At 40.7% G+C, this 12,903-nt stretch overlaps 1 protein-coding gene across 2 annotated transcripts in view; it reads right to left on the reverse strand.

The window, feature by feature from the left end:
• Positions 1 to 4,648: 4,648 nt before the first annotated feature.
• The window catches only part of kcnh1a (potassium voltage-gated channel, subfamily H (eag-related), member 1a), a 36,296-nt gene continuing 28,041 nt past the window's right edge, over positions 4,649 to 12,903 (reverse strand). The window contains exons 11-12 of one of the 2 annotated variants that reach the window (XM_070978348.1): positions 9,634 to 9,830; positions 4,649 to 6,657 (exon numbers count right to left, since the gene is read on the reverse strand). In XM_070978348.1, the coding sequence (XP_070834449.1) occupies positions 5,788 to 6,657; positions 9,634 to 9,830 (1,067 nt within the window). In that variant the 3' untranslated portion in view covers positions 4,649 to 5,787. The remainder of the gene's footprint in view (positions 6,658 to 9,633; positions 9,831 to 12,903) is intronic. The other variant, XM_070978349.1, reaches the window with a different exon arrangement.

Raw genomic sequence — 12,903 nt, forward strand, 5'->3', positions numbered from 1 at the left:
TGCATACAAGTCAGGACAATGTGGGTGTTTCGGGGTATGTTGAAGAGGTTAATGCTAACTAACTCTAAAACTCATTTAAAATCAGCTTCACCATCAGCTTCACCCAAAAACAACTCATGAAACAGCTTTTCAGGAAGTATTAAACAGCTGTATTTTAAGCTTTTTAAGTTTTGAAGTTCTCAAATAGGAGTAAATGGAGCGTTTGTTGGACTATTTGCAGCTGTGGATTGACACCTGGTGCACAGGGGAATAAGCCACATCCGGCTGTGATAATGCAGACAATACTCAGTGAGATGAGTCCAGTTTCAGCCTCTCAAATGTGATGAATTGCTGCTTTTCTCTACTTTACGTAACTGTAAACTAATAATCTTTAGCAAGACATCTGTATTTTCATGTTTTACAGACCAAACACTCAATGAATGGAGAAAATAATGAGCGTCTGTTGAAGGAGGGACATGTTTGATGAGGTGGTTGATCTGATTCAATGGGAGAAAAGGCTTTAAAAAAAGTGAACTCAGTTTAGTTTAACACCATGAGTACAGAGTAGAAATAGTTCTTGGTGATTTTGATGAAATTACCCATCTTGAAAGCATTTTTTTTTTTCAACATTTCAGATCATAATAAATATTGAACTGTGTAATCCAGTCGGGGAAACTCGTTTGTCACCAGTTTTTAGAGAAAAATTTCTGTGAAGTAACCGGAAGCTGCTTGAAAAAAAGTTTATCTCTGTCTTTTTGTGTCTTTTGAGCTCAGAAAACAATCTGATCCTCTTACTATTCACAGTACACAGAGAGGAAAGCAAACAGCTCCAGGCTATGGCTTCCAAGATTCATTTAAGAATTGATGATTTTTAAGTCAGAGGTGCCATCGCTGAGATTCATCATCGTCATGACTGCTGCTGACGTTTGTTACCTGCACGTAATGTCTGTCATGATGGGGCGAATGAACACCGTCACAATAAAAGCTACTTTGTCAGTAAATAATAAAAGCACAGTGTAGCCTGTGACTGTTTCCATTAGCTGATTTCTGTCCTCGGGATTATCACGTCCCGAGTGGCATTAAGTAGGATCAGCGTGAGCCGCGGGGTCAGCGAGGAATCCTCTTAAATGAGCACAGAACTGTGAGGTTTATCTGACGTAAGACGATCAGCGGGAGAATACACCTGCTGAGTTACACTTTCTGAGAGGAGCTGAGGAGCTGAAGCACAAAGAGTGACATTTCCCACAGGTCAGAATGGATGCTACACGCTGCTCTAAAGAGGACACACAGGGTGGAGTATGTATAAAATATTTATTATGAATAGTATGTCACGGTTCATAACAAAGAGCTCCCATTGTGCTTGAAATAGTTACATTGCTCATCACATGACATGTGAACATAGAGGCATGTGCATATTACATCACTCATACAACAGACTTCTTCTTAAGAATCTAATCATTGCAATATAATTTGTGCATATATACACATACATACATATATGTATATATATACTGTATATGCAGGGTTTCATAACGAGGCAGCTTTCCAGGGCTGACCACAAAAATAGTTCTGTGTTCAAATCAGAGCGACAGTAATTTGGATATCTGACGTTTTTCTCACTGCAGGCCTGAAAAGGGGCAATAACATGAAGGCACAGTGTTGCATGCTTCTCAGTAGCAATCAAAGGTAATGACTTAAATAATATTAGGGTTAATGTCATGAAGTGGTAGTGCAGTACTGTAAGAGTCCTTTTCACTGAAGCTGAAGGTTTTCTATGTTTTTGTCACCATTTGGACCTTTATGTTCAAAAATGTTACAGCACAGAACCACATATTGCTTTTAAGAATCTTGTCTCTGAGTTCGAGTGCACCTACATCCCATTTTAGCAACACATTTATGGTGAAAGAACTTCGCCTCTTGAGACAGGCGTGAGTGGTCCCTCCACATGCCATGTCGTTACTGGGCTGCGTTCAAAGAGTGGCATGAAATCAGATTTTTATCTGGAACAGTTCTACTGATCTGGTTCTGTTCCTGTTACTGTAAACTGGAAAGAAATGAAAAGGAAATGGTAAAAAAAACATAGCCAATCACATGAGGGGAGATGACAGCACCTCCAACAAAAAAGACCTGTGTAATTCAAAATGAAATTTTGCTTTACAAAAATTTCCTATTCTGTCATTCATGTGTGTCACTGGTGAAATGAAACAGCAGTTTATTATAGCTAAAAACAACCTTTTCCACCATGTCACCATAATCTGTTAGTGATAACAGATAACAAACAGTCAGCACTTCATGAAGTTATGTTTTTAGCATTGTCGTGAGTGTTGTTGTTTGCAATCTGGAGCTTTCATGCAAACGACTCCAGACTAAAGCTCACAATCATCACCAGTTTGTCTAATTAAACTTAAAGAACTACACAACTTATTATTTTGGGAAATCACCTTTTTCAGAGAGTTAAATGAGAAGGTTAATGCCATGCTCGTGTTCATCAGTCAGTTAGCTTATCTTAGCATAAAGACTGGAAGCAGGGGGAAACAGCTAGCCTGACAATGTCCAAAGTGCAAAATGTCCCACTCCACACAACTCCCCATAAAACCTCAACTTTCCCTTTTACATGTTGTACTGTGTTTGGATGAAACGAGTGAGATGTTACGTGTTAATTAATCATCTTTGATTGTGCTGCCAAGCTAGTTGCTGCTCCCAGTCTTTATGCTAAGCTAAGCTAATCATCTCCTGGCCTTAACGCTACATACAAACCAACAGTAGATAGTCTGTCCTCATAAATCTGTGTGCATATGTGTGTGTTGAGCACATAATTGACATATTGTGCTCTGATTGGTCATACTTCATACAAGGAAGCTAATTTCTTGCTGCACAATTTGTATCCAGAGAAAAGAAGAAATCTTTTAGCTTTAATTGCTCTAAAAACGTTATTGATGCGCTGCACATCAGTAGCTTGTCCTTATCAATGTGGTTGACCATGTTGCTTGTGTAACCTATTCGGTGTTGCCAGATTTGACTGATGCCAAGTAGCCAATCAGAGCTTCAACCCTGCACTGTCATAAAAGTTGCCCAGTTTTTTAAAATTTCCATTTAAGAACAATAAACATGTGACCTCTGTAACATTATTTGGCTGCACGAGGAGCTGTAAAGTGCCGGTTCGCGACTCTGATCCTCTGTTTTATTAGTTTAATTGCGCACATCCAAAAGCACGGTGACGATAATTAAAACTAATCTCCACCAAGTCTTCTACATGACGTTATGTTAAAAGTCAAAACTGTAAGAATCAGTTTTTAAAGCGCTTTTATCTCAGAGCTTCGACTTTGTAACTGAGCAATAATTTGAATAAGAAAGAAGTCTCAGTGTGGTTGCAGGCTAATGAACTGTCAGAACAGCAGTTAGAAATGAACTGAACTCAGCGCCCTGCCAGCCGTAACTCTTCACCACCGTTTGTCTGCAGCTCCAAAGAAGTCAGAGCTCAGATGAACACTGCGCCTGCCGTTACATCATTTTTAGATCCTCTCTTCCACTCAGGTGACGAAATTCCTCAGTGACACTGAGCAGCAGCTTTATGAATTCTCTGTGAAAGAGAGGTCATGATTTTAGTCCCTTTCCCTCTCCATGATCCAGATCTCCCGTGAAAGCAGACCCATAAAGACCCACAAACAGCGACTGTAAACCAAACGAGTTCTCACTTCTGTGACGACGCGCCCATTTATTTTTAGTGAGCTGAATTTTTGATGGGAATGGAGCTACAGAACGTGTTGGAGAAAAACCTCGGCGTCTTTCCTCTCAGCTGCGCCCATCTCAGCTTGTTTTGATAAGACAGAAGGCATGCGGGGAACATAAATTATCCATATGAATAATAAATAATATAGAAAAATGGGTATTCTTCACATGTGAAAGAATACATTTACTTCAAAGATAAATTTAAAGCTCCTGCTTCTATAAGAGGTCAACCCCAAAACCACTTTTGGGTTTTGACCCACAATTAAAAACAATGATTCGTTTTAAAAATAAAAGTATGGCCATTGACAAGTGATATTATATCTTTTACAATGGATTTACTCTGGACCTCATTAGCAGCAATCAGGAAAAACTGTTTCATGTTCCAAAAATGAGCCATATTTACTGAATGTTAGACTTTTTTTCCATTATTCATTGTTTTTAAGGAGCATCAATTGATGAATTCCACTGTAACAACTAAATATGCATAACTTTTGCAGGATACATCACGGCTCTGCTTTACTTGATGTCCGTTTTCTGTGGACTTATTAGAGTTCTGTAATGAGCGAATGAATAACTTCAGTTATTTCCTCCCTCTGTGATGGATGTCTATTCTCAGTTCGGAGATTTATCTTGCTTAATAATTTAGGAAGCAAACTGATGATGAATCTGTCCATCAGTCTAACAGTTCAGCTGCAGAGCAGGAAGGATTTCAGCAGAGCCACAACCCCGATTCCAAAACCGTTTGGAGCGAGGGTCACCACTTAGTGAACACATGACTGGATAAAGGAGATTAATACACAGGCTCAGGAACGTTTTGTGAAACTGATCATCGTAAACAAAGTTTGTTTGCAAATGACTGAATGTTTTTATTTCTCTTACACAGCGACCCAACTTTTCGGGAAATGAGGAATTTTTATTTTTTTTATCTTTACCTCTTTTTAATGGTCATCTTATATCTCATGGGATGATGTTTAATCTCAGTTGAATTTGAAGACATACACATTAAAACATGCTAACTGGTGTAAGAATGTTCCTCAGTGGTCCCTAAAACAGGTTCTAGTGACTATCTGGGTTTGTTTACATGTGAAGTTTTATGTTACATAAATACATTTTATTTTAGAAATATTAGGGCATTCCTTACCATGTTCTTGACGTTTAAAATACGCAGGGGGCACAGCCGTTTTCATGTCCACCAGCATTGCCTCATTAAGCCAAAGCTAAAAATGCACAGCTCTCATACAAAGTACACGTAACATGTTTTAATATATGAGAATAAAAAATACTACATACCAGGAAAGATGGATAACTCGCTCACTGCTGCCACACCAGCGCTGCATTAGTCACGAGGCCCCTGGTTTATTGAAATTATAAACTCTGCTGAAAGACGTCTCTGAAAATCTGATTGCTTGGCCAGAGTTATCTGTTACGTAATTCATAATGATCCTGGCAGTTGATATAATAAAAGAGTTCATCAGCTGCTTGAGGAAATTGCTCTGAGAGTGTTTCAACGACTGCAAAGACCATCCTTTCTCACTGTCATGGTGAAATAACGCAAATGACTTGCTGTGTGGCCTCCATTAATCAAATACGCACCATCTGCAATTTGAGGCACGCATCTATTTTACGTGACATGCAAAGGAATCTCATACAGACGATTCAGTAAGAAACTAGGGGGTCATGCTGTTTCTGTTGGAGCGTTCCTGCAGAGATACGACCATCGTCTTCGGTCCAGACTCAAAATGTGAGGTGGTGAACAGACTCAGGACTAAAATCAAACCACTCGAGCTATTTTTCCATTAAAGTGGAAAAATAAGTCAAACGTATGTACAAACATAGAGCTGTCAGTTTTTATGAAACCCCCAAATGTTCAGGGTTATGACACCAAATCTGGGCTCAGACCTCGCCATCCCTTGTTAACCAACAGGTGCAGCCCTATGATGAAGGCCGGTGCGTCTTAAGGACCACGCTGTTGCCTACTCTAAATGGTGCCCAGAGCAGCCGCCGCCATCCAATAATCTGGATGTTAGTGGATTCCAGCTGAGTTCACAGCCGACCGTTGCCTGATGATTCTTCCATCCTTCAAGAGAAGATGTCCTCTTTGTCCAGTTCTGGTGAAGCAGGTCTGGAAATGTCAAAAAGAGGCTGCGGAGAGCCAGCGCTGGATTTCCTCGCTTTGAGGAGCTGAAGTGCTTCCGTGAGTTGCGCCTCCAGGCCGGACACCCGGACGTTCAGGTTCTTGAGGTCGTCCTTCAGCTCCAGCTTGAGCTCCTGCAGCGAGGCCTGAAGCGTTTGCTCTGGGATGGGGTAGAAGGCGTGCCTGGTCTCCGGAGGCTGGACGGGACTTCGGTCCTGGGGCGTCATGCGGAAGTCGCCCACTTTGTCCAGCCGCAGGTCACTTTTGGTGATACCACTGTCGCACGAGTCTGTCTTCTTCAGAGACATTTGTGATTCGTGCACCTTGGTCCGTTCAGGTAAAGTCTCCATGGATTCGGCTTTAGACACTTTGTTCCAGTTTTCAGCTTTGGCCATGGACTCCTTGAAGCGACCCCAGCCTTTGGCTTTGAGGGGTTCAGCAGACCGGCCTCCGACCAAAGAAATGGGTGATGGCACCTGCAGCTTCACCTTTTCTGATGGAGTGCAGTTGGGGGGTGTCGAAGATGAAGGCGATGAAGATGAGGGTGTTGCTGGGCTTTCTGTGACAGTGATGATGCTGGTAGTTGTGATGGCTGTATTAGCTATCGGGACCTCCACATACACGGGGCCCTTCTCAATGTCATGCTCATCGAGTTGCGGTTTGTCGGTCGTCAGCCGGGCTTCCTTCTGCTGTCGAAAGCGCTGAAAGAGTTTTCGGACTGGGTGATCAGGTGGCAGGTTCAGAGGGGCTTCGTTTTTACGCCTCTGTCGCTCCTCTTCCTCTCGCTTCACATCACTAATCTTTCGGAAGACGATCTACAAGAGAATATAAAGTTCATTTTGAAGGAGCTAAGATATCAGCGTTTGACTGCATCAAGCAAATGATACTGTAACTTAATCTCTTGAATGCAACAAATAAAAGCATGAAACCAGATCCTCAGTTCAGTGAACAGGTGTGTCTGTCTTATTGATTATGCAGTTTGTGTGAGGAGGATGTTGCAAAATGTGTGTGCTTAAATGTCACCTTAAAGAGGCTATTCCCACAACGCAGAGGGAAAGTTCATACCATGCCTCTGGCCTCAGCTGGTGAAGACACAGCGTTAGCTTACCACACAGATGCTAAGGACAACTCAAGCATTTGAATCACCAGCTTTAGCTTTGCATTTTTCCCTCTCTGCTTTTGTTTTATGTTTGCTTGTAACTTGGTCACATCTCATGAAGAACAAATCCCCATGAGGCTAAATACATTTAAAAATAAGATTCATGGTCTGTGTTTTTATGTAATGTTATAGTGTAGTTTTTGTTTTATTTTGTCAGCTACACCTCCCACAAGTCTTCCTAAAACCTCATGGAAGCCGTAGTTGGTAAATACTAAAAACATAATGGATGAGCATGATGGTTCATTCTTCTTTCAAACAGTAATTACTACATTTTCTGGAGCTTTTTACAGCATCATACAGTCTTTAAAATGCTGTCTTGTACTTATAAACCAAACTGAGAAGTCCTAAAGGTTCTATGGATGAAATCAAAGCAGCTACTACAGCATCTCAAAACATCTATTTTCATGATAACTGAACATTTGCTGCTTCATGTTTCAGACTGTGCTCAAAGTTTGCCTGTCAGTGCAATTTCTGATGCCCTTTTAAAGAAACAGTTTGACATTTGGGATATATGTTTACTCACTTTCTTGCAAAGAGTTACATGAGAAGGCTGATTTCACTCTCATGTCTTCATAGCTGGTTAGCTTAGCTTAGCATAACAACTGGAAGTAAGGGGAAACAGCTAGCCTGGCTCTTTCCGAAGGTAATCAAATGCATCAACTGTACCAGCACCGCTAAAACTAATTGATACGTTACAGTCCGCCATGTTTATTTAATCCACACAAATATCAAAGAACCACAAACACAAACTAGCAGCCTCACAGTGTGCCAATACCAGTATATCTGCAATTAGCTAATATTGTTGATCTAGCACTGTATTTCTCATCAAATTCCCAGGAGCAAAGCGAATAATTGGAATTCCCAAAATGTCCCAATGTCCTAAATGGTCTTTAACTGAAAGACTATGGACAGGAAAATTCTGTATTATGTTTCATCTTTGCAGAAAAGCCAATGAAAGAATCGTCTCTGAGTAAGTGCAGTGTCAGCTAGAGGAGCATGAGGAGAGTCTCGTCTGTGAACAATGAACTGATTTGGTGTCCATAACTTAGAAAGTGGAAGTGTTCGCTCCAAGTTGGAGCATTGTGTTTACTTTTCATTTTATGTCATCTGCTGTTTTCTCGTCCATGAGCACAGAATCATCCATCATTCTTGAAGAGGTAAGACAGCATCCATTTTTCTTGTCAGTCTCATAGCCGCACTGTTCTCACAACTTAAAACCACTCGAATGCCGAACATATCGAGCGCTGGGTTTCCCAAGTCCACAGCACAACTTCACAGGCTCCATCTGAATGGCTCCTTGTTCATCTCTGGATTTCCCTGCTGTATATGTTCAGAGAGTATGGGACCCTGGTGGATAGTGAGCTGAATGCAGCAGATGAGATTGCCTCTTCATATGCAGGCCATTCAATCTCTCTTGCGGTCTCTTGGGCGGGCTAACCTTATTATGAATGAGGTAATGATTGGTAGCCACACTTGAGTTGTTGATCACAGCTGTTCGTTTTGAATGAAGCTGCAGTATCGGCTTTAATGTATGGCGGCTGCTCACTGTTGTTTAGCTGTGTAGCATGAGGAATACATAATGAATAAATAGTAGATTCCTCTCCATTTGTGTTATTAAATGAAGGAACTGAAGGAGTGTGTGTTTAATGTGTCTGGTAGCTGCCACGTTTTAGGAAATGCACTTATTTGCTTTCTTGCCAAACGTTAGATGATCAATACCGCTCTCATATCTGCCTCTGACATGTGCCACTATGGCCAGGAGACCATTAGCTCACCTGTCTGAGCTATAGGATCGCTAGCTAGCTATGCCAGGCTAGCTGTTTCCCCTTGCTTTCAGTCTTTGTGCTAAGCTAAGCTACCCGTCTCCTGGCTAAAGATTCATATCTAACTGAGTTTTTCAGCAAGAGCCATTCATTTATTTACGTTCAGTCGTTATCTGTCACTGCAGTAGTTTTCATTGTTAGCAGCAAAGTTCAAATTACCTTCACACACACAAATCATTTACCAGGGGTATGTAATGTAATCTGCATGTAATCCAGCCTCACTGTTTGCATTTTCTTATCTCTCTGGTTTCAGTTTCACTGTTGACTGATCACTCTCCTCATGCCGGATTGGTTTTTATTGTCAAGAAGCTGCAGGAAACGCAATGTATTTATCACTGAGGTTAGCACCGGCTGCAAATGTCCCTTAATAAAGTGTCAATCAAACAATAGCGCTGTCATTTTTGGTATTATTGTATCAGCAGATTTGTCAGTTTTAAGTATCGCAGGGTGTAAGAGAACAAGAGGGAGCAGCGACAGTGAGCTGTTAGATGAAACATGAAATTTAGTAGAATTAATAGAATTTGTGTACATGGAAATAAATTCTCCATTTTTTGTTACCCTCAGCACAACTTTGTCCACCTTGTTCTCTGCTTGGACTTTCAAAATAAAGCTTCTGAGAAACATTTCAGCTTTTGGAAATGGAAAATATCTACTTAAAACAATCAATGTTAACTATTGGTTTCACACGGGAATCAATCCGCAGGGTCCCGTGGGAAAATCTTGTATTTGTCGATCACATTTCAGGATTATTTCATGAACTACCCTTATACTGGTCTTGACTGTGTCCTGCTGTGGTGAGGAAAACTCACCCTCTTTCGCAGGTTGTAAGTGAGCAGCAGGTTTCTTGAGAAGTGGTTGGAAAACGCTGTGTAGAACTCCAGCACCTTCTGCAGGGCGTCCCGTTTGATGACGTGGAGGTCACAGTAGGTTAACGCTCGGACGTTGGCGCAGGCTTGAGCCAGAGTCACCTCTTTCCAGAAAACATCCCCGAATACATCCCCCTTCCCTGCACATAGAGGACAAAGAGGTAAAATCCAAAATGTTTGCTCTCCAAAAATTCAGTCCTACTTTCTACTGAGGCAGCTTTTATAAAGGGCTTGTGAGTTGAATTAAATGACGTTAACAATAGTTGATAAATCATTTACTAAAGCTTTATAGATGCCTTAGACACATTTCATGAGAACAGGAGTGGAAGAGCATGTCTGAAATTTTTTGCTGAAAGCTTTTAGCTGCATTTGCTACATGTTTATTTTGCGTAGCATATTTGTGTTTCATCTATTTATTGTGTCTTAAGTGTCTTTTGAGACGTGTCTGTTAAGATGGAGCAACTTGCTATTGATAAAAATTTAAAAATCTCCTTTGATCTGTATACAGATTTCAGCCTGCTGCCCTCCATCCACTAACCCCACACCACCGTGACGACGAGGTCAAAAAGAGGGCGTTCACGCCTCTACTTAGATATTTTGTCTTCCTCTCTAAAATCCAGTTAGAACCAGTTTCCGATGAGGATATCTTCGGGGAATCGGGGACAGTCCAAGGTCTTCTAATCGTTCTGTCTGTACCTTCTCTCATGTCAAAGGTTGTAACGCCCCCATTTTCATTAATTTAACAAATACATTTCAGTTATTTTCCACCACAGTACACCAACAGTTTCTCTCACTTTTTAATGAGGCATCATGTTTTAATGAGGTGCTAATAAATGGATTTTAGTCCAGATGGTCTGCAGTGTTTCCTAATAACAACTGATCAAACCAATCATTTCTTCATAAACTCACCACCCAAAAGTTGTCCTTATTAATTATAACTGATCAATAAATTATTCATCAGCCACTGATTACAGGCTGTAAACCTTATATAAATGTTGCTTAATCAGAAAGTGATCATGAAACACTGCATTGTGGTCCACGTACTGTCATGCTCTCCATGTTTGTCGTCTAGAACAGAAGTGCCTCCTGTAAACAATGATGCGCTCTGAGGAGTCTTTTAAATAATAAATAACAAACTAAATGGAAGGAAAATGTTTTTTCTCCTTGGAATCCTTTATTTTACACGTCACTGCACCAATCAGAGTTCACTGATCACACAACACAAGGCTAACTTCAATACATGTTACACACTCATTCATAATGGAGGTTATTCTGTTGATGATGGCAACATTTGGGGTTTAATGGACATCTGCCAGCCAATCAGAAGTCCCCTTTGCTTAAGCAAAAAAGTCAGCACTGCCTTCTAATATATCCCATTTTATGAAAGGATTTATAAGCTGTAACTCTTCATCAGTGGTTAATGTATCTCTGAGTAAAGCTTCACAAACAGGTATAAAAAAGTAGAGACCAACTTTCAGGGCTGCCAGGTCGTAGAAAATCCATCTCCAGCATGACACTTCCTTTGCTGGCTCTTTAATTCATCAGGATGTCCCCTCCCTCTGTCAGTGGATTGTCTGACCACTTACCTTCTGGAAAAGAGCTGAGGGATATCTGGACCAGAATCTATTATCAGCAACTTTTCAGCATAACTAAAAGGACAAAACAAGTGTCACGCTTGATGAGGAAGACTTTTTACAACCTGGCAACCTGAAAGATGATCTTATTAATGTCGTACAATGGATTTATGAAGCATTAATGTATTAACTATTATGTGTTATGTATTAACTATTATAAAATATATTCATTATATCTTTTTAATTAGATAAAATGCCTATTAGATCATTGAAGAAACTGAAGTATTTAAAGTGCTCAACATGCTGCCATTTGTGCAGCAGGAGCTGATCAAAGCACAAACTCATGCACCACTTTAAGTGACCACATATGACTCATAACAATCAACATCTAAATCAACAGCGTCCCACACAGTTAATATGCATTTATTTGGATTTATGTGAGTGGAAACGTGTGATTACTCCTTTGAACTGCAGGATGAGAAGCTGTTTGCAATGCGGACTGTTAAATTCAAGTTGCAAAAGCAATAATCAAACTATCACTAATATCTGGAGCAGTCTGAGGGATGAGAAGCCAAACAGCTGCAGACTGAGGATTAAATGAGATGTTCAGTCTTGTTTGCAGGTGGACTTTACACGTTGTCTCTGCTCACGGTGCCATTAGGCTAATGGGATTCATAGCGGTGACTTGTTTATCACTTCAGACTCCATTACAGTCTCCATCCAGGTCAATGGTATTAGCCTGACAGTAAATTGATTGTTGCACAAAGGAACCGATCGCAGGTTATTGATGAAAAACAGCCAAGATGGTGTCACGGGGCCTGCCAGAGCATGCCATCCATTATTCACTAAATCAATCATTAGGCAAATTTAAAGGAGGGCGTTTTAGAAAGAAAATACTCTGCTGGGATTTCATGAGGCCAGCTTACACAAGGAAAAGATTATTCTCTCTACCTTGATAAATAAAATCGTAGCTTCCTCCCTTAGATCACATCAAGGTGCGTTTCAGGAGGAACGTGTGGAGGCAGTTAGAAAAATGTCTGGTTCACTCCTTATCAATAAGCATTAGCAGTTAGAGAACTTCATGGAGTCCAAATTATAAAGAGGACTGAGCTCAGAATCAGTCCATGTGGTAAATCATAAGAACTCTTTGTTTCACAGATGATAAACCTGCAATGATTTTCTTTTTGCAGCAGAAATAAGCTGAGAATAAAACATTGACGGTGGCGAGCTTGTTAGCAAACAGCTGCAGAGAAACCGGCTCGAATTATCCGCTGCTCCATTCCAGCTGGGTCTCTCTATATTAAAAAACATGCTCGTCAGGTTTGGGTAGACTCTTCAGTTTCAGATCAGGTCCAACATTTCGGAAGACCTTCACTTCACAGGTTTCATCTAACCAGCAGCAAATCTGTGAAGCTTTTCCCAGAAAGAAATGAAAATTGATTAAGATCTAGCTGTGATGCACCCACAGCCGTATGTTTTACACACATCCCTCTCGCAGGCACGGGTATTGATCTTAACCCTCTGACAGCCATAATTAGAGGACTTAAAGATCAGAGCTGACTAACGAGCTACAGTTACAATTCGAAGACGCCACTCAGGGCTCAGCCTGAAAGTTTTATACGTTTTACAATAAATATAT

The sequence above is a fragment of the Chaetodon trifascialis genome, chromosome 13 (assembly GCF_039877785.1).
Source record: "Chaetodon trifascialis isolate fChaTrf1 chromosome 13, fChaTrf1.hap1, whole genome shotgun sequence".
Taxonomy (NCBI): domain Eukaryota; kingdom Metazoa; phylum Chordata; class Actinopteri; order Chaetodontiformes; family Chaetodontidae; genus Chaetodon; species Chaetodon trifascialis.